Below are 20,173 nucleotides of genomic sequence, written 5' to 3'. Positions count from 1 at the left end.
TTGGTGCAGTCCTAGGCCAACGGAAGAACAAATTTTTCCATGCAATTTACTATGCAAGCAAAGTGTTAAATGAAAATCAAGTTAACTATGCCACAACTGAAAAGGAGTTGCTTGCGGTAATCTTTGCATTGGAAAAATTCCGTTCTTATCTAATAGGCTCCAAAGTCATTGTTTTTACAGATCATGCAGCATTGAAGTATCTATTGACCAAAGGAGATTCGAAGCCTCGACTGTTGAGGTGGATTCTCTTGTTGCAAGAGTTTGATCTAGAGATTCGTGACAAAAAGGGAGTCGAGAATGTGGTGGCTGATCACCTCTCCAGGTTGGACAACAAGGAGGTGACTAAGAAAAAAGGAGCAATCATGGCTGAGTTTCCCGACGAAAAACTGTTTGCTATTGGAGAAAGACCTTGGTTTGCTGACATGGCGAACTTTAAGGCCGGTAACATAGTGCCTGATGACTTTGAGTATCATCAGAGGAAAAAGTTTTTCAAGGATGCAAACCACTATGTGTGGGATGATCCTTATCTCTTTAAGGTAAGCACTGACGGGTTGATGAGACGTTGTGTTGCAGGTGAGGAAGCTCATAGTATCATGTGGCACTGTCATAGCTCAGCTTATGGAGGCCACCATAGTGGAGAAAGAACAACCGCTAAGGTGTTGCAAAGTGGATTCTGGTGGCCCACCCTTTTCAAGGATTGCCACGACTTTGTTGCACGGTGTGACAAATGCCAAAGGACAGGTAGTATTTCTAAGAGGAATGAGATGCCCCTAACAGGAATCATTGAAGTTGAACCATTTGATTGTTGGGGCATTGACTTTATGGGACCGTTCCCTTCCTCTTACTCTTTTCTCCATATACTTGTTTGTGTGGACTATGTCACTAAATGGGTTGAAGCGATACCTTGTGTTGCTAATGATGCCAAAACTGTTGTCAGCTTCTTGCAGAAGAACATTTTCACTAGGTTTGGAACACCTAGAGTCTTGATCAGTGATGGGGGGAAGCACTTTTGCAATAATCTTCTGGAAAATGTGCTTAAAAAATATAACATCCGGCACAAAGTTGCGACTCCTTATCACCCACAAACTAGTGCTCAAGTAGAGGTTTCAAACCGACAGCTGAAACAGATACTAGAAAAGACAATTGCGTCAAATAGGAAGGATTGGTCTAAGAAATTAGATGACGCACTGTGGGCATATAGGACAGCCTTTAAGACTCATCTAGGGTTCTCACCCTATCAGTTAGTCTATGGGAAGGCGTGTCATCTTCCAGTTGAGCTAGAACATAAAGCTTATTGGGCCATTAAGGCCTTGAATTTTGATCAATTAGCCGCTGGTAAGAAAAGACTCTTGAAACTTAATGAACTTGAGGAGATGAGGCTTAGAGCGTATGAAAATGCGCTCATCTATAAAGCCCGAACAAAAAGGTATCATGACAAAAACTTAGTTTCTAGGGATATTAACTCCGGGCAACTAGTTTTGTTGTATAATTCCAGGTTGAAGCTGTTTCCTGGAAAGCTCAAGTCAAAGTGGTCTGGACCTTTCCTGGTAAAAAGTGTGTTACCTCACGGAGCTGTTGAGTTGATGACACCTGAAGGTGACCGAAGTTTCAAAGTTAATGGGCAGAGAGTTAAGCCATATCTGGGTGGCGACCTACCCAAGGAGAGGGTAGGACTCGTTCTAAAGGACCTATAAGGTTCTTGGCAGTCAAGCTAGTGACGGTAAAGAAGTGCTGGGTGGGAGGCAACCCACCATTTTTATTGCAGGTAAATTTTTTTTTTTTTTTTTTTTGCTGAAACAAAACAGAGAAAAAAAAATCAATTTTCAGTCAACTCTGGGGAAAATCGTGACACGATTTGGGCATATCGTGGCACGATTTTAAAATTTTTTCTAAGTTAAAATTTGGGGTCATTCGACTTTTGCCAAATCGTGACACGATACTGAAATCGTGACACGAATTTTGGCCTCCAAAATTTTTCTAAGTTTAATTTTTGTGTCTCTCGACATCAAGAATCGTGGCACGATGGCCAAACCGTGACACGATTTCTGGGAAAATATTTTTTCAAAAAAAGATGGATCGTGACACGATTCTCCCAATCGTGACACGATTTTGGTGGTTTTCAAAAATTCTGACCGTTACAAAACCCAATCGTGACACGATTCTCTCAGCCTATAAATACACCCTACACGATTTTCATTCCATTCACTTCCAAAAGTAGCCAAACTCTGCCAAAATTTTCCCAAAACCCTAGCCTACGAAAAACCACCCATTTTCCATCAAAATTCTTCATCTTTTCATCTTCTAATCACCAAATCATCACCATAACCCTTTATCATCAACCACAAACATCCCAATTTCATCATCTCCATCACAAAACCTAAACTTACCCTTCATAACCCAAAACCATGGTGGAGACTAGAAACAAAGGCAAGAGCCAAGCATCAACTCAACCATCAAAGAAAGCCAAACCCACTCCCAAGCGTCAACAACCAGTCAAACCAAACCCAAACGCCCCCCCACCACCATCCGTCAACCATAGGTTCAACAACAATGCCGCGAGAGACCGCTTCAGAGACATCCGTGGCTATAGGGTGATTCCCGAGAGGGGTTTTGATTTCCCTAAACTCATATCTAACCCTGAGTTCTTTCAAGTCTTCACCATGAGAGGTTGGGAGTCTTTGAACACCATGATTTTTTAGCAAGCCAACAAAACATTGGGGATTGAATTCTATGCTAATGCTCGGCTCATGGGGCAGAGGTATGTGTCCTTTGTGAGAGGAAAAGAGATTGACTATAGCCCGGAGAAGATTAATGCTTTGCTGGAAATTGTGCCACCGGAGGAGTGTGGGGTCAAGAGAATGATGGAGGAGTGCAAAGACTGGAGTGATGAGAGGTGGGAAGAATTGTTGCTTCAACTTTGTGTAGAGGGTGCCAAATGGCAAGGAGGATCACATATGCTGTTGAAGGCTGATTTTAAACCTTACGCAAAGGCTTGGGCATCTTTTGTGGTGCAAACTTTGGAGGGCACCTCTTGTACTTCAGAGATTCCACTGGCCCGATTGCTTACTGTGTCTGCTATTCTTGATGGTTTACCCATAAATGTTGGTGAGTTGATTGCCAACAATATTTATATGTTTGCTTCAGGTACAAAGAAAGCTATTCCTCACTTGAGCCTTATCAATTGGCTCTGCGAAAGTCAAGATTGCGATCTGTTCGCTAATGATCTAAGTGCAGCCATGATGAAGCCACTGAATGATACTTATTTGGATAGTTTCACTAAGGACTACCAAGAGCGGCTGCACGCTATTCAGGTCGCCGAAGCGGCTGCAGCAGGACAGCCAGAGCCACAGCCAGTGCGTCGGTCACAACCACCACCAACTCAGACTGTACATGGAGAGGGGAGTAGCCAACAAGGTGCTTATGCACCTCTTCATCCTATGATGCTGGACTACATGTTCGGCCATGCTATCTGGATGAATGAGGTATCTGCTCAGGAGTATTGGAACCGTCCTAGGTTCGGGCAGGAGTTCACTGAGGCGGTGTGCCTCAACAGGAGGGCTATGACCGGGTCTTTTGAGAGATTTGATGGGTCTGAGGAGGCTATGGATAACTACTTTAATGTAACCAGAGGTCGAGCTCAAGATAGAGAGCAGGAGATCAGGAACGACTTTGCTGCTGGTTCTCGTCAGTCTAGGTATCACTTGGGGGAAGACACTTTTGCAGAGGAGAATCGAGCCACATGGATTCCGGAGGATCAGATGCAGGATTGAGTGGACTACTGATGGTCCAACTCATTTTGAGTTTTTCTGTTTTTGTTTCAGTACTTTTGTTTGTTTTATGTTCGAACAATTTGTCTTTGCATTTTTAGTTTATCTAGTTTGATCCCCGTTGATGTAATTGTGCCTGAACTTGTTTATTATTAATGAATTTGCTTGTTTACTTGACATTTTCCAGTTTAGTAACAAATAGTTGTTCAAGTGGTATTCCAAAAGTTCAAAAGGAGGAGTGACTTGTGATTCAAGGGCGAAGTGTACGGCAGCGAAAGATAGGTAGTCACAACTCCCAGAAATCATAACTGTAAGGTTCATGGCCAAATTTTCCTTTTCCAATTTACTTATAAAGAGTGTTCCATGCATTTACATTTCTAGAACTTGCAATTTTTCTCTACTGTCGATTGATCTTTGTCATTAGCACACTGAGGCAAAAGTGCTTGGTCCTGTGAGCCTTTTGAAGCCTACCCTGTTTATATTTGAATAATTATCCTTTCTTTAGCCAATTTGAGCCGGTAGGTTTAGATCTTTTTGTTCGGTGACAAACTACATTACAAGCTTAGAGACTTTTAGGATTTATCCCTTATTGTTTTTCTGAGTTAGGCATTGTAGAATGTTGCTAAATATTAAGTTTGGGGTTGCTATTGGAATTTGCAACCAACTAAGTTTGGGGTGGGGGTACTAGAGAACAAAGAAAAAAGAAAAAAAAACAGTCTCATGAAAACAATATGACAAATGATTTTGATTGACGTTTAGAAACCTTTCAAGCTTATGGTAATATGTAGATTGCATGTCGTCTGTGTGTGAACCCTTTCATTTGTTTGCGTGGAGTTGTGAATTGGTGGTTGCTAACAAGTCAAACTAGCTCATCTTTAGCTAGTAAGGTGTTGAACTTTTGGAGTACTATCACTTGACCAGGTAATTGTTATTTTACTGTCATTTGTCAAATTTTCAAGTGAATTCCTTGAGGACAAGGAACGGTTCAAGTTTGGGGTTGTGATGACATCTTGTCATTACGTAAATTTTATGTACTTTTTATCACATTTTGGAGTTCACAAACCAACTTATGCAGCAAGAAAAGCAGAAATTCTGCAGAAAATACAAAGAAGCAAATCGTGTCACGATTTCTAGAAAACGTGCCACGATTCGAGAAGACTTAATCCAGTTTCGACATTGAAGAAATCGTGTCACGATGGTCGAATCGTGACACGATTGGAGGAAACCCTAATTCAGTAATTTGCGATTCAAAGAGGATCGTGCCACGATTTACTTAAATCGTGACACGATTTTAGGCGAAATTCTGTGCCTATTTAAGCTGAAGACTATTCTAAAAACAGGGTGACGATTTGGAGAGAGCAAAGTGCGATTTTGAGACTACAAGACGGCAAGAAGGGCAATTTCTTCACTCTTTTACCAGTTCATGTATGTATTGATTCCTCTAATGATTATGTTATTTGTAAACACCATTATGAGTAGCTAAATCCATTAGAGGTTAGGTCTGAGATGATTCTTTGTAACCCTAATTGAAACATGTTGCTGTGAAACTCTATTATTTGTGAATGACAATCTAGTTTTTATTCAATTCAATTGTTCTTAATGCTTTTTATATCCTGATCAAATATAAACATGATTTAGTGAGAACGAATGACTACTGACCATAGCTTTCGACTTAGACGTAATTGAATTGTTCTAATAAACATGGTTAGTCTAGGAATGGATAATCGTTTGTTAGTGATATTAGGTTAACGTGCTTAAACCTTCAAAGGTTATTAGACCACCTAAGGAATTAGGGGCTTTAACCCTAGAAGAGGGTCCTAACTGAAGGGATTGATTAGGACTATTTTGTTAACTATCGTAAAACTAGTGACTCTTTCACAAGAATAGGTGCAGTATACCAATTAGGGGAACATAGATGATTCGAAAGACCTAAACTCATCTCTCTCTTATTCTTTAAACCAATCTTTATTTTCTGTTATTGCTTATGCAAACAAATCAATCAACTGCCTAGCGGCAAATTAAAAGAACCTTTATACATCTTAAGTTACAACGTAATTGAATTATTGAGATTAAAACCAGTCCTTGTGGAACGATATTTTTACTACTTCGATAGTATTTGGTACACTTGCCAAAATTCTATCAGGATTCAATGGTCTTGCATAATCTAAAGGGTTTATTTTGTTTTAAAATTATCTAAGAGCTAAGATTAAATAAATTAATAAGGTCTATGGTGGACCACTTACCATGTCGGTCCATCTTAGACATTTGATGTTAAAATTAACATAATAGGACTAATTTGACTAACGGAGACATTTGTAAGGGACCAAAACGTTGATTTTAGAAGTTATGGGACCAAAATGAAAACATCAAATTAGTTAGGGGACCAAAAGTCCAATTAAGCCTATAATATTATTACCAACGTGACAGTAACCTATAGGGAACACACATATGACAGATAGATGAGAGAAAATAAATGAGGGAGACTTATTTATAAATTAATAGTAAGAACTTATTTGTAATTAAGTTAATAAATAAGATTTATTAATTAAATTATAGAACACAGTGCATTGTATGCGTTTTAAGTGGAAATTAGTACACCATAGGCTATGGTGCGTCCAAGTGAGTCTATAAATAGAACTAATTTGTACAGAATTCGTGTACCATTTTATAAAACCATAAAATGCAAACTACAAACCATAGTTCTCTCTGAACCTCTGATCGTTTGGCTAGCATCGGGAACCAAAGGAGATCTGTTCGTGTGAACACATAGAGGAACTACTACGTTGCTTTGTTGTGATCAAGAAATTGTTTCTCCACTTCAAAAGGTAACAATATTTTTACTTAGTTATGTCAAATTCATAATGATCCATAGAAAAGGAAGTCAAATTTTATATTTTCGCTGCCATTCTGATCATGATTTCCCTTCACTTACTAGTTACTATTATTAAAAAATGATAAACGAGTGATGTGCACACGTAAGATCCATTTAAGTATTCAAAATTGATTTCTTCATTGTGGATACTCGTAAAATTAGATATAAGAAACACACAAGCGCGTGAAACTCTCATATGTGTCATGAATATTTTATATCACCTGTTAGCAACACCTATAAGTTGGTCGGATGTGGTCTCCGATGGTTGTTGTTTTACAAATCCAATTTCGACCATCATTAAGTGTGTGATGGTTGGATTTAGACAAGTGTACCAAATCGTTTACCAAGTAATAAAATGTAAGTAGAGTATCGTATCCACATAGACTGTCATTTCAACTAGACAATTCACGTTACTTATTCAAATAAAAAATAAATAAATAAACAATAAAATAAAATTAAAATAAAAGGGGGGAGTTTGGAAATTTGATTGGTTTTTTCAGAGTGTGAGTCTAAAAGTAACCTATTTTTTATTACAGAATGTTAACGGCAGTTAGAATTCTTTGAATCCCCTTTATTTATTTGTTGGAATTATGTAACAGTCAAGTTATTCATGGATTGATTAAATGTTTCCCATTTAGGTCATGAGTTCGTGGGGTTTTGTTCCCCTCCAACCGTTGAGTAGCAACCATTACACAAGAGTTTCTATGCACGTTAATGCTTTGGGTCGTCAATCATATAGGGGGATGCACCTTCGTACGCAGATATACGTGTGTTTGTTATTCTCTCAGAGGTAATTGAAGTATATATTTAAATAAAAGTTCTTAAATTCTCAATGGTCCTAAAAGTTCACTCTTCTATGAATCTTAGAAGTATAGCATCATACTCTCCCTCTCGGTAGTTCTACAAACGGACAACCATATCTCGTCTACCTTACCAAGGATGAACGAAGAGTAAGATTATTATGTTATTTTCTAGGTTCATTTAATGTTATTACACTTTCCCTAATTCGGGTTGTTAACACCATTTTCTTAGTTACTCCTTAATTCGGGTAGGTTTTCACCAAACATTAGGTATGTCACTTCCCTAATTACCGTCATCTCAGAGTTGCCTCACTTCGGGTGAAATCATTAAGAATTTTCATCATAAAATTAAACAGGATTCATAAAATAACTGAATAAAAAGTGTTAAATTAAATAGATCCAACAAAATAAAACAGAGGTTCATCTTATAACCATACCCTAATAGGGTTTAGTTACTCATGGTAACTAGACAAATTACAAAAGAAATAAAACATACCCTAGAGTCTTAAAGTGAGGAGAGAGACTCCTCCCTTGAAACTCATAGTGCTTGCCTTTCTCTTGAACTGCTTTGTTCTGAATGAAAAATTATGAATAAGAGAAGTTGTATTTATAAACTTATAAGCTTCCATCTGGGTTTTGGGCTAAAAACTGGTTTTTCCACCAAAAAGTATTAAAAAACAGTTAATTCCCAAAATACAACACTCGGGCTCGCGCGGGTCACACTCGGGGGTGCATGAATGTTTTTTGCGCACCCGGGAGCGCCTGGATCACAACCGTGTGTGCACCGACACTATTTTTCGCGTGTAATCACATCTTTCTTTGTCTTTTGGATGTTTTCTTCTATATAACTTGTCTTGGGACTTGGATTAGAATTTCTCCATCTTGTAATGTCTTCAGAGATCTCTTGAATCTTCATTCATTGTCTTCCCCAAATCTTCACAAAATGTTTCGCTTTGTCGATTTGCATGATTTTGCCTTGAATTACATCAAAAACAACATATAATTGCTTGATTTCGGGAAAAATATAATTACATTATTATAAATGAAAACATTACAAAATGTCCTGAAAACCATAGTCAATTCTTCTAAATCTCCTATAACTTTGATCAAAACTGAAAAAAAAATGATTGAAAAATGAAATTCTAGCGTACAAGTTTTAAGATGTTTTATGCAATGTTTCAACGTCAGTCACACAGTAGGCAGATGTTCCGGTTAATGTTTCAACATCATGCAAACAAATAAAACACAGAAAAATAAATGACAAGAAAGTAAAAGACACAATGAGTTTGTTAACCCAGTTCGGTGACAAAGACACCTACTCTGGGGGCTATCAAGCCAGGAAGGAAATCCACTAGTGTAGTCCTTATTCTAATGTTCTCAGCAAACCACATTTACAACACAAGACCTAAGACCTACCCGTATTGATTTCAACCTAGGAACTCCTAGATCTGAGATCTCATCTCACTATCCTACAACCAATCACATCCCCTGTCAGATTCAAACACACAAAAGATGAAGTTACCTTCAAACAAACAACTACAACCTTGCTTAAAAGTTTTGGTGTAGCACAACGAGTTACAACTCAACACACAATCCTTAACATGTATCAAGAAGATACAAGCAAGGATCACAACAAACAAACAGTACTAAACTTGCATCAACACGATACAAGAGTAGACACACAAAGACTCAAAACCCTAAAACTAGACTTTTTAGAATGACGGCTTGAATACCTAATTAGGTCTTGAAGTCTTCCTTATATACTGAAGAAATATGGGCTGATTAACCTTGTTGGGCTTCAGAACAAAATAGATCGTCCAGCGAATCAGTAACAAATAAGGAAAATCCTAAAAAGTAGGAGCATCTTTCGGAACGTCCATACATATCCAATTATTTCCTAAAATATTATTGCTCCTTTGGGAATAAAAGTACAACTGATTATGTGCAGATATGTGCGATGCTTGTTCAGCAAGATATGGGAAAGTGGTTTCCTTAATAAGATAACGCACGCGTACAAACAGGCACACTGAACCGTGCCAGGATGTTGGAACATCATATCCAACATCTTACAGAGATGCCTGAAACATGTTGGAACATAGTATCCAATATCACAAACATGGATATTTGTTTTAGCAATAATGTACCGATACAAATACCCAACAAAAAAATCAATACACTAAGAATAAGATAACATGTCATCAATGTGCCAAACTGAATTTTCTGGTTTTATAAACATGTTGGCCGACTCGCACCCGCCCTTACCTTTTATTTTCCTTAAACTGAACTCGCAATCATATTTATGGTGAACTAATATAAACATATCATCATTTTCTTAAAAGAATGTCAAGTTGGAGTTAACTAAAGAATTTTTTGAAGTATAAATAATCCAAACTGCCATTTTTTGTGTTCTTTTCCATTTTAGTTGGTACAAGAGTTTCAGCCCGTTGACGGAACACTTAACTGTATTTCTCCCTTTTTCAATGCATCTTTCCTCTTAACAGTTCTCGTACTACCATGCAGTCTCCTAAGTGGGTTCTCATCGGTTCAAGCAGTAACCAACGTAGAATCAGCACCACAATGACTTTTGTCTTCTTTTCAATGATGAATCAAACATAGATGAAGATGAAGCTATTGAATTTGAGATAAAATTTGGGATTATAAACCTTAAGATGTGGTTGTTGCACAAAACGTATTACTTCCCGTTTACAATTTGTTAGTAAGATTGAAATTGCATTATGACCAAAAAGTGTGTGACGGTCGAGCTTTTGATACAGGTGTGCTATGTGAAAATTCTAGCATGATTTCTTTTTAGTAGTACTGGATCACTTTGGAATACCTTCGTTCACTTTTACTACTACTAATTAAGGTACACAGTAGAAACTCTTAATTTTCATGCGGAGTTTCATACGCAATTTAATCCGCAGGAATACCTGAGGATTTTGCTTAGGGTAATCCGAAGTTTCCTACGAATCCAAGTACCGTAGGAAAATTGGCGGGAAACTTTTATTTTGCTGAGGATATTCCTGCGTTTTTCATATGGCCTTTCCTGCGGGTTGATTTATTTGTTTTTTACTTCTTTTTCATTGAATTTTGAATTTTTTAACTTTAGATATTGAATATGGATCCAATAATTTTAAATTTAAGTTTAAATCAACACATATCTAAATAAAATGTCAAATTATTATTGTCGATTGTGATTAATATTTTATTTTATTTTGACGTGCTTTCCTTTTCCAAGATACAATTTAATTGTATTCGTTATTGAAAAGAACTTACGTGACACGTTTTCTCTCATCGTTATTTCATAATCCCACCCACCTTCTCATTCCCCTTAAATTAAATGAAAGTTTTTGTTTAATTATTCTTTAAATTTGAGTATAAATGGAGGGAAATGAAATCAATTGTTAAATTAAATGTAAAATGATGATGCTCAAATTTTGCAAAATGCTAGAATACATTTATCTGGTCACAACTCACACATGTGATCTCAACTCCCTATTTGCTTTGTACTTATGATAGATTTTAGGTGGTCAAGAAAAAACTTATAATGGAATATGTGTTAGGATCCAATAAGGTGGTGTTTTAAGTAATTAGTAGTTAGTTAGTTAGATTTAAGTAGATTATTAGTAAGTGGCCTGTTAGGATTAGGATTTAATAATAAGAGGCCCATTAGAGTTAAATATTAGAATGTTCTCTTTATTTGTATATAAAGTGGAATTTTTAGGAGTTTAGAGTATGACGGATTGAGTTTTGTTTAGGGCCAGAGTAGGATTCCTCTATGAGCTTTGCTCTGGGAGTAGTTAGAGAAACTCTTTCTTCCTCTAGTTTACTATTTTCATTCATATCAATAAAGCAACCTATTTTCCTTAATATCTGTTACTTCTTCTTGTTGGTTTGTGTTACTGTTAATTCATTCGTAGGATCCTTTGGTTCCTATAAATATGCAACATCAATATCTAATTACTTTGTGATCTCAATATAGAAACAATTCATATTCCTTCGATCACAACTTAAGCTTAAGCAAGATATAGGATAATAACAACTGTCGTGTTTACTTAAGTTCTCTGTAGGTAGATTAATTGTTGAATAAATTCTTAATGATACAGTTCATATACATATAGGTGGTGGTGCTGAGTGTTGGTTTCAAATACAAATGCATAAAGGGGCCGAGGTTCGAACCCCGAACACCCTACTTCTCCACAATTAAATTGTGTTAGCTTTAGTCACTAGACTACTTGACAAAAAAAAAAAAGCAATAATGACATTTGTTGAGTTGATGAAACACTAAAGTATTTTTAGTGATGAATCAATACGAAAATCAAGTATTACAAGGCAAACCAGAGTAGGAAAGGAAATTTAATTCATCATGACATTATTTTCTTCGCTTAATATGAATTTTTATTTTTATTTTTTTAAACTTGATATCTAATTCAAGACCCGACTAATTCTACTGCCCACTTGTGAGGGCCCCATTTAAAGCCAAAGCAACTAATATGAATATTACTTAGTAAAATTAAAAACTAACGTCCTTTATCATCATTGCAATGCACAAAAATGATTGGATGTTCTTTATTGGACTCTAGATAAAAGCAAACAAAAGCAAGAAAAAAATTGGATGTTCTTTCATCTTATTAAAAGCCTTCATCAAATACACCTCCTGAAGCATCAAACATTACTCCTTCATTTGACTTATCTAATCTGCTTTCTCACCAAGTGCTTTAGATTTCTTCAATGATTTCAGCTCATCAATCAATTGAATCAAGTTGTTGTAAGAATCTCCACCTTCCTCAATAGTCCTCTTGGCAGCCTCACCAAGCTTTTTTGCTCTCATCCTCATTTCTTTGCTCTCTTGGCCGCTTCCCATCAAAATCTCTACAGCCTTCGCTATCTCTTCCCTTTTCACCACTACGTCTTTACTTTCAGTGCTAGTCCGCATCTTGTTTTCTTTTGCTCCTACTGAAACCCCTATCTTCAAAACATCAACGAGCAACTTTTCATTGTAAAATTGATCGCCAAACCTTGGCCATGTAATCATTGGCAAACCAGCATTTAAGCTTTCGAGAGTTGAGTTCCAACCACAATGAGTCACAATTCCTCCTATGGCAGGGTGATCCAATATAAGGAGCTGTGGTGCCCAATTCCATATGATATAGCCCTTTTTTCTTTCTTTCATCCTTTCCTCAAAATCTTGAAGGAAATTGTTTTCACTCTCATCGCTCTCCTTTTTCCTTACAACCCATATAAAATTATGACCTGAATTTTCGAGACCGTGTGCAATTTCTACAATCTGAGCATTATCAAGCCTAGTTAGACTTCCAAAACTTACATACAGTACGGACTCATTTTGCTTTGAGTTAAGCCAATTTAACCAGTCTGCCTCTTTTCCAAGCTCCTCTATGTGTCCCCTATTCCCCTTGTTTTCATCATCCTTGTTAGCCCATGATGAAACTGGTCCTACACTCCAAGATTTGATCCCCAAGGTAGTGTTACAAATGTTTTCATAATCACTTTCCAGTTCATGAAAACTATTGCATAGTGTTCCATAACTTCTTTTCTGTGATTCATAAATTGCTTCAAAATAGGCAGTGGCAAAACTCTGTGACCTTATCCAAAAAGGAAGCTGCAGAGGAGTCATCTCAATTGTATGAGGCAAACCAGGAATTGTAAATTTCTGTGTATCAGAAACTAAATTATCATTTGGTCTATACTTCATGATAAAATGTTCTGCACAGTTGGAGAAGTAGCTTGAGCTGTTATAATGAATTCTTGGAATACCTAGTTTTGCAGCTGCTTCGACCGTCCAAGGAAGCATCATATCTGTCACTATACAATCAGGTTGAAGGTCTTGAAACAAAGCCTCAGTTGGATCTTGAAGCATTGATATTCCAAGGCCGATTTTACCAATAATTTCTGTTGAAGTTCCATCTTTCATGTTTTCAACACCATCAGGGAGACCAACTTGAGCTGAAGGGAACTGAATAAGTTGAGTTTTAATGGAGTATCCTAAACTGGTGTCACTGTCTATGGCTTTTTGGAATGTTGAGGCATTAGCATGTGTAGTGATGATGGTAACATTAACACCATGCATGGCAAATAGTCTTGCTGTGTCAATCATAGGATTCATATGGCCAGGACTTGGATATGAAAGAAAAACAACATGAAGTTGGTTATGGAATTGCAGAGATTGAGACTCCATTGTTGCTTGTTTTTTTATTTTTAGCAAATTGTTGCTTGGTTCTATTACTAGCAGAATTGATATTTAATAGTGTATAATAAGTATTTGTCTCGTTAGAGGCGAGACCCACGAGTATCATGAATGAAGCAATACCAGCACAAAACATTTTTCCTTGGTACCAAAATGTGAATATTTCTTTTCCGCAATTTTTTTTTTAAGAAGCCAAAATTGAATATATATTACAAATTAAGGACCTGTTTTGTTATGGATTAAAATAAAAATAGTTTTCATATAAAATTATTTAGAGATTAATTTTTAGAGATTTTATAAAAAATCAGAATCTATTTTGTGTTTGTTTAGCGCAAAAAACCACTTTTTTTTTTAACAAAAAAACAATTTCGTTTGTTTAGATACATCTATATAGGGATTTTTTTGTTAAAAATCAATTCAATCTTTTAACTTGTATTTTCTCTCTCCTCTAACAAAAATCTATTTTTTGAGAAGCAGCAACTCTTAACAACTTCTCATTCGAAGCTATTTTTAGATTCTGATTTTTGTAAAAAGTTGTAATAAATGGATGCAATACTCTTAAAAGTGATTATTTTAAAATAAAAATAAATAAATTCTTAAAAAAAGTTATAACAAACGGGCTCTAAAAAACATTCTACCTAACATAAGATGCACCAAAATAGAACACCGATTATGATAACCTAAAAGCAAGATTTACATGTTTTGTCTTAGCCATCAAAATGATAGTAGCTTTATTTTGCCCAAAAACTGATGAATTGTTTCTTCCTTATGATTGCAGGGGCGGACCCATCGTATGACTAAGTGTGGCTATAGCCACACCAGATTGTTATCCAGTTTATTTTGACCCGTGCTACGCACGAGTTCTAGCAACTATAAAATACACAAATAAATTATACCGTAAAAAAAAACGATGTCAAATAAGTCATATGATGAAAATGTATTAACATTAACATTTTTCAGTGTCAGTTAAAAATTTCACATTATTTAAAAAATCGGAGGTTGAACGATGTAAGTAAGAGAACTCATAAACTCGTTACCTTAAAATTTTGGATTAAAGTTTGGTCACTCTCTTACACACTTGTGTGGTTACTCTAGACAAATGTGGGCGTGACCCAACACATTCATATTTTTGGAAAATTTACATACATAATTAGTTATCATAAATTAAGAAATACTTCTCAATAAACCATATTTCCCTTTATATTAATATATTAACCACTTCATTGGTTATCAATATCCTCAACCTTTCTAATGAAGTAACTCTAGAAACTGTAACCTACGGTGAACCTTGTGAAAACCCAGACATGTTTTTTTAGGGGTCCTATTTAACATGTTATTTTTTCTAGAAAAAGTAATCAATATAAAAAGACAATAAACTTATACTTACAGAATGATAAATGAAAGAAAAGTCACTCCAACACAGAATATAAACATAAGTGGCAAAGACCTCCAAATAAGTCAACTTGATAAGAAGCACAAAGCTTGGAAAGTGTGGTTTGTTCACAAATTTTGCTTCCAAAAAGGAAGTACTTTTTGTCTTTAAATTGGCAACAAAACTCAAAATCATTCAACTTTCATTGAAGAAAGAAAAAAAAAAAAAAAAAAAAACTAAACTACACTTTTCGCCTCCTAAGTTTATAAATGTTGTAATTTTGGCCGCCTATTAAAAAAATGGCAATTTCGGCCCCTTTTGTTCCAAAATTGCAGAGAAGATGTCTCGTGTCCCAAAACAGGGGCCATAATCGCAACTTTTTGAGAAGATAAGGGGTCAAAAGATCATATTTCCCTTATGTTAGGGGTCAAAAAAGCATATTTCCCTAAACATGGGAGCCAAAATTTCCATTTTTTTTAATAGAGGGTCAAAATCGCAACATTTTCAAACTTAGGCTGCCAAAAGTGCAATTTAGCCAAAGAAATAGTTAAAACAAATGGTTAAGTCGAATAAACAATCCAAACAAATTGAACAGATGAAGTACCTTTGTCTTATTCCTCGATCAACATTACATTTGAACAATTTTCCCCAAAAGAAAAATAAAATTGCAAATGACATGAAATAGGAAGAATTATACACAATATTAGCAATATAAATTTCATGTTTACATGTAGTCCACATAAATGGTTTATGCGAAGAATTCCGCTCCATAATTGTGGCGCAAAAGTTATACAAAGGCACACACCAATGTATAAAAATTATTGACAGTCTATATCAATCAAAAGCAAGTCTCGTTTTAGAAGTCTTTGGTGCTTTAAATTTTCTCTCTTTTTCTACCTCTTAAGTCCATGTCTTCTAGCAATTTTGGAATGAAAAGGAAAATGAAAAATTCAAAGATCTTGCAAGAAATACAATTTAGAAGAGCAATGATATTGAACAATCATTTACTAATGTCGCGCCATTTTTCGGAGGTCAAGGCCATTTGATTAGCTTTTGACTCGCTTTTTATCTCACGACTGAACAAATTTTTTTTAGGGGAAAATGTTCCAAACCACCCATCTTGAAAAGATTTAGGGTTCGGGGGTTGGTTATATTTAGGGAAGGTATTAGCACCCTAAATATTCGTAGTACTCTACGAGAACCTCTTGATTTTATTTAACTTTTTGTGCTTAAACTTGCTTGCTTTTAAAGAGATGAAAATGGAATTGAATGATGAGTTGAAAAAAAGAAAAGAAAATTGATTTTAATTGAAGAGAAAAAAGAAAAATGTTTTTTTGTTGAAAGTTGAAAAGAAAAAAAGAAAATTGTTTTTTTAATTGATTTGGAAGGACAAGGTCCTCTGCCTACGTACCCGTGAGGGATCAAAACCTCGTAGTTCGGGGTAGAAATTGACGTTTGATTTGTTTTGTGTTTTTTATTAGTTTTTGAAAAAAAGTTAAACTAAAAAGCCAAGTGGCAAATTGGAATTTGTTTGTGTTTTTTATATTGAAAGAAATAGACTTGAAGTAAAATTAGAATTGATTTGAAATTTGATTAAGAAAGAAAATAAAAATAACGATCACTTGATTGAAAGTCAGGGTTTGTTATGAAAATGTTTTTTGTGATTTTTGATATTTGAATGTTTTTGTTGTTTTTGAATAGTAAATGAAAATTAAACTAACAGAGCAATGAAAATAAAAGTGTGTGGGTGTGAAGAAAAGATTGTTAGTTTACGTTAGTTCAACAAGATAAATAGTATTTAATATATATAGGACCAGAACACTCTGGAGAACAAAAATATAATATTAACAATTAACTTAGGACCAGAGCACTCTGAATTAATTTAATTAACAAGGACCAGATTGTTCTGGAGAATAATTAAATTAAACAAAAATATAATATTAAGTTAATTTTGGACCAGAGCACTCTGGATTAATTTAATTATTAAGGACCAGATTGTTCTGGAGAATAATTATAATATTAACAGTTAACTGAGGACCAGAGCACTCTGGATTAACAGATAGAGCGAGAATTAAAATGCATGAAAAAGAAATTAGAAAAATGAGATGCTGGGGTGTGTGTGAGCAGTAAAGGAGGGTGCAGAAAATAAAACGAAAAAGATGGGCCAAGAACAAGGCTGGACCTCAGAGATCGAATCTCGGCCGTTGATTTGATCAACGGCCTTGATTTAATCTGCCAAATAAAAGGGGTATAAATACCCATTTCTCTCTTTTTCCTTCATTTCTTTTTTTCTCTTCTCTCTCTTCACTCTCTTTTTCTTTCACGTATTCTCTCTTCTCTCTCTTCTTATCTTCTCCTTCTTTCTTTTTTTTTGATGAAGTTTCCGGTGAGTGTTGAAGAACACCACCGTGAAACTTAGTTTCCGGCGCGGTGGCCGGCGAGTTGTCGCGGCGGCGCCACCGCGCCGGTAAAAAAAAACTCCCCTTTTTTTAAAAAAAAAACGTTTTTAAAGACCTCTTCTTCTTCTCTTTTTTATTCTAGGTTCAAAACTTCTAAAACAAACACTGTTTATCCTAGATCTAGAAAGAAAAAGAAAAATCTTTATACCTCTTTTACTTTGGATCTTGGTTCGATGGTTGTGGTGGTTTGGTGTTGGATTTTGGTTGCTGGTTCTTGGTTAAAACATTGTGCGGAAATGATGATGAAAAATTGTGTTGTGTTGATTCAGAAAACGATTGTTGTGTTATGTGATTTGCAGGTTTTGCAATTGAAATTCTGTCCCTTTGTGGTTGTGCCTGTAATGTTATATTTATAGAGCTTGTGATTAAGACAATTTTGTTGCTTGGAGAGGAACATGACAGGCTGTTTTTGTGGCTTGGAGAGGAAGCCGTTTTGTGGCTTGGAGAGGAAGCATGAGGCTTTGTACTGTTTATTTGGATATTATCGGACAGCATTTTAGTTTTTTCTTTGGATATTAAAAATAAAATAAAAGGACTAAAAATGAATATAAATGAGATAAAATAAAGATTAAAAAAAATGAATTTAAAGTTAATAAAAAAAAGGATTCTAAATAAAAAGATGGAAACATAAAATTTGAATAAAAAATTGAAAATTGAGAGAAGAGGGCCCGACTCGGAACCAAAATATGAGGTATTTTAAAATACTTTCCTGTCGAAATTTTTAATGAAAAGGCTGACATCAGTCGGGGTTAAAGGACACGTGTCAATGGCATCTTGGGTCAAAAATTGGGGTATGACAACTAACAACTTTTACGACAACCTCATTTTTCTCTTTTTTTATTGGTGAAAAACGATGGAGAGAAAAAAAAAAAAAAAAAAAAAAGAGGGAGAGTAAGAATATAATGTGAATATGAGAGAGAAAGTTGTCTAAAAGTTGTCAAAAAAATAGTTGTACAAATATCATTCTTCAAGAAATATAATTTACATAAAGGAATTGACACATAAACACCTATTTGGTTTAAGAGCATTGGTATTTTCTAGAAAAATAAACTTCATATACTACTAAAAAATAATTGATGCTTAATTTAGATGATATGTGTATCCTTTCTACTTGATTCACAAACCTAAAGTTACAGAGGATAACCTGATAAGCTCCAAACCATAGTGAAGAAGTTATGCAAGCCATTGTCTCATTTAATTCTGCAGGGACAGAGAAATTCATTGGTGATTACAGATGAAAAAATCAACATAATCATAATATATATATATATATATATATATATATGAAGCAACAAAAGAAACTCTCAAGCTGAATAACAAAAGCATATATTGCAAGCAAAGATAAATAATAATAGAAATGAGAACATACATTGTTAAAAAAAAAGAGCAGGAAAACTCAAATGGATGAGTAAAAGAGCAAGTAGACTCAAGTGCAGTATCGAATAAATAAATAAGATAAAGAATATTATTAGCAAATTGTACATATCTACATATTAATTTTCCAAAATGGTTAGTAAATTCATGAACACGTTTCATTTCTTTTCTCACATCTATTTATTTGAACGTTGAGTTCTAATAACAAAAAATAAATCATAGATTAACGTAACTACCTAAATGCTAGCTTTCAAAAGCATATTAGGTTGCAATAAATTTATCATTTAGGTTGCTACTATTGACAAAACGATGGAAAAAGAAAACAATCACCTGCACACAGATTAAAAGTTTTTCTTTTGTCTCATGCATGTTACGTTATCATCATACTAGCGACCACAACCACGCAATTTCCTACGTGGGTTCTCATCACTCCAAGCAGTAACCAGCAGAGACTCAGCACCGCAATGACTTTTGTCTTCTTTTCAATGATGAATCAAACATAGATGAAGATAAAGCTATTGAGTTTAGGATAAATTTGGGGATTATAAACCTTAAAATGTGACTATTACACAACGATCACGTGTTATTTCCCTTTTACAGATTGTTGGTAAGATTGCAATTGCATCATGACCAAAAAGTGTGTGACGATCGAGCTTTTGATACAAGTGTGCTGTGTGAAAATTGGAAAAATGCAAACTCTGATGCTTTTGTAGCTTATATAGAAGTGAAAATTCTAGCATGGTTTCTTTTTAGTATTACTGGATCACTTTGGAATATCTTAGTTCATTTTTTTTTTATTTTTTTTTTGTCAAGTAGCCTACTAGTTAGAGCTCACACAATTTAATTGTGGAGAAGTGGAGTGTCCGGGGTTCGAACCCCGGCTTTACTACTACTAATTAAGGTAGAAATGTATATGGGATATGGATATGGTAAAGGCCAAAGGATATTCTTAATATATTATCAATGTCGATTTATCAGTGTCATGTCCCGTTATTCATGTTTATATCGGTGTTTCATAGTGAACTATTGGATCAATGGCAGCTAGGGAATATTTACGATTCATCAGTTTACAACCATTGTAGCGTAAGATTTAGAAGCAATAATGACATTTGTTGAGTTGTTGCTCCTATGCACTTTGTACCGATGAAACACTAAAATATTTGTAGCGATGAACCAATACGAGAATGAAGTATAATACAAGGCTCATGACATTATTTTCTTAGCTTAATATGATTTTTTTTTCTTCTAAAAACTCGATATCCAATCTAAGAACCGACTAATCTAAAGGTACCAATCCCACTGCCACTTGTGGGGGCTCATTTAA

The 20,173-nt window shown here is 35.2% G+C and overlaps 1 protein-coding gene across 1 annotated transcript; it reads right to left on the bottom strand.

Moving 5' to 3' along the window:
• Window positions 1-11,933: 11,933 nt before the first annotated feature.
• On the bottom strand, window positions 11,934-13,684 carry LOC11426461 (soyasapogenol B glucuronide galactosyltransferase). Its single transcript, XM_003623374.3, has one exon. It carries the CDS (start codon window positions 13,633-13,635, stop codon window positions 12,133-12,135), a length of 1,503 nt encoding a protein of 500 aa, XP_003623422.1. The 5' UTR covers window positions 13,636-13,684; the 3' UTR covers window positions 11,934-12,132.
• Window positions 13,685-20,173: the final 6,489 nt, after the last annotated feature.

This window comes from Medicago truncatula, chromosome 7, assembly GCF_003473485.1.
Source record: "Medicago truncatula cultivar Jemalong A17 chromosome 7, MtrunA17r5.0-ANR, whole genome shotgun sequence".
NCBI lineage: Eukaryota > Viridiplantae > Streptophyta > Magnoliopsida > Fabales > Fabaceae > Medicago > Medicago truncatula.
Note: the sequence above shows the minus strand (reverse complement) of the source record. Positions and strands in the feature narration are given on the sequence as shown.

Excerpts from the sequence above, each read along its gene's own strand:
- LOC11426461 (XM_003623374.3), bottom strand. The coding sequence starts at position 13,635 with ATGGAGTCTCAATCTCTGCAATTCCATAACCAACTTCATGTTGTTTTT.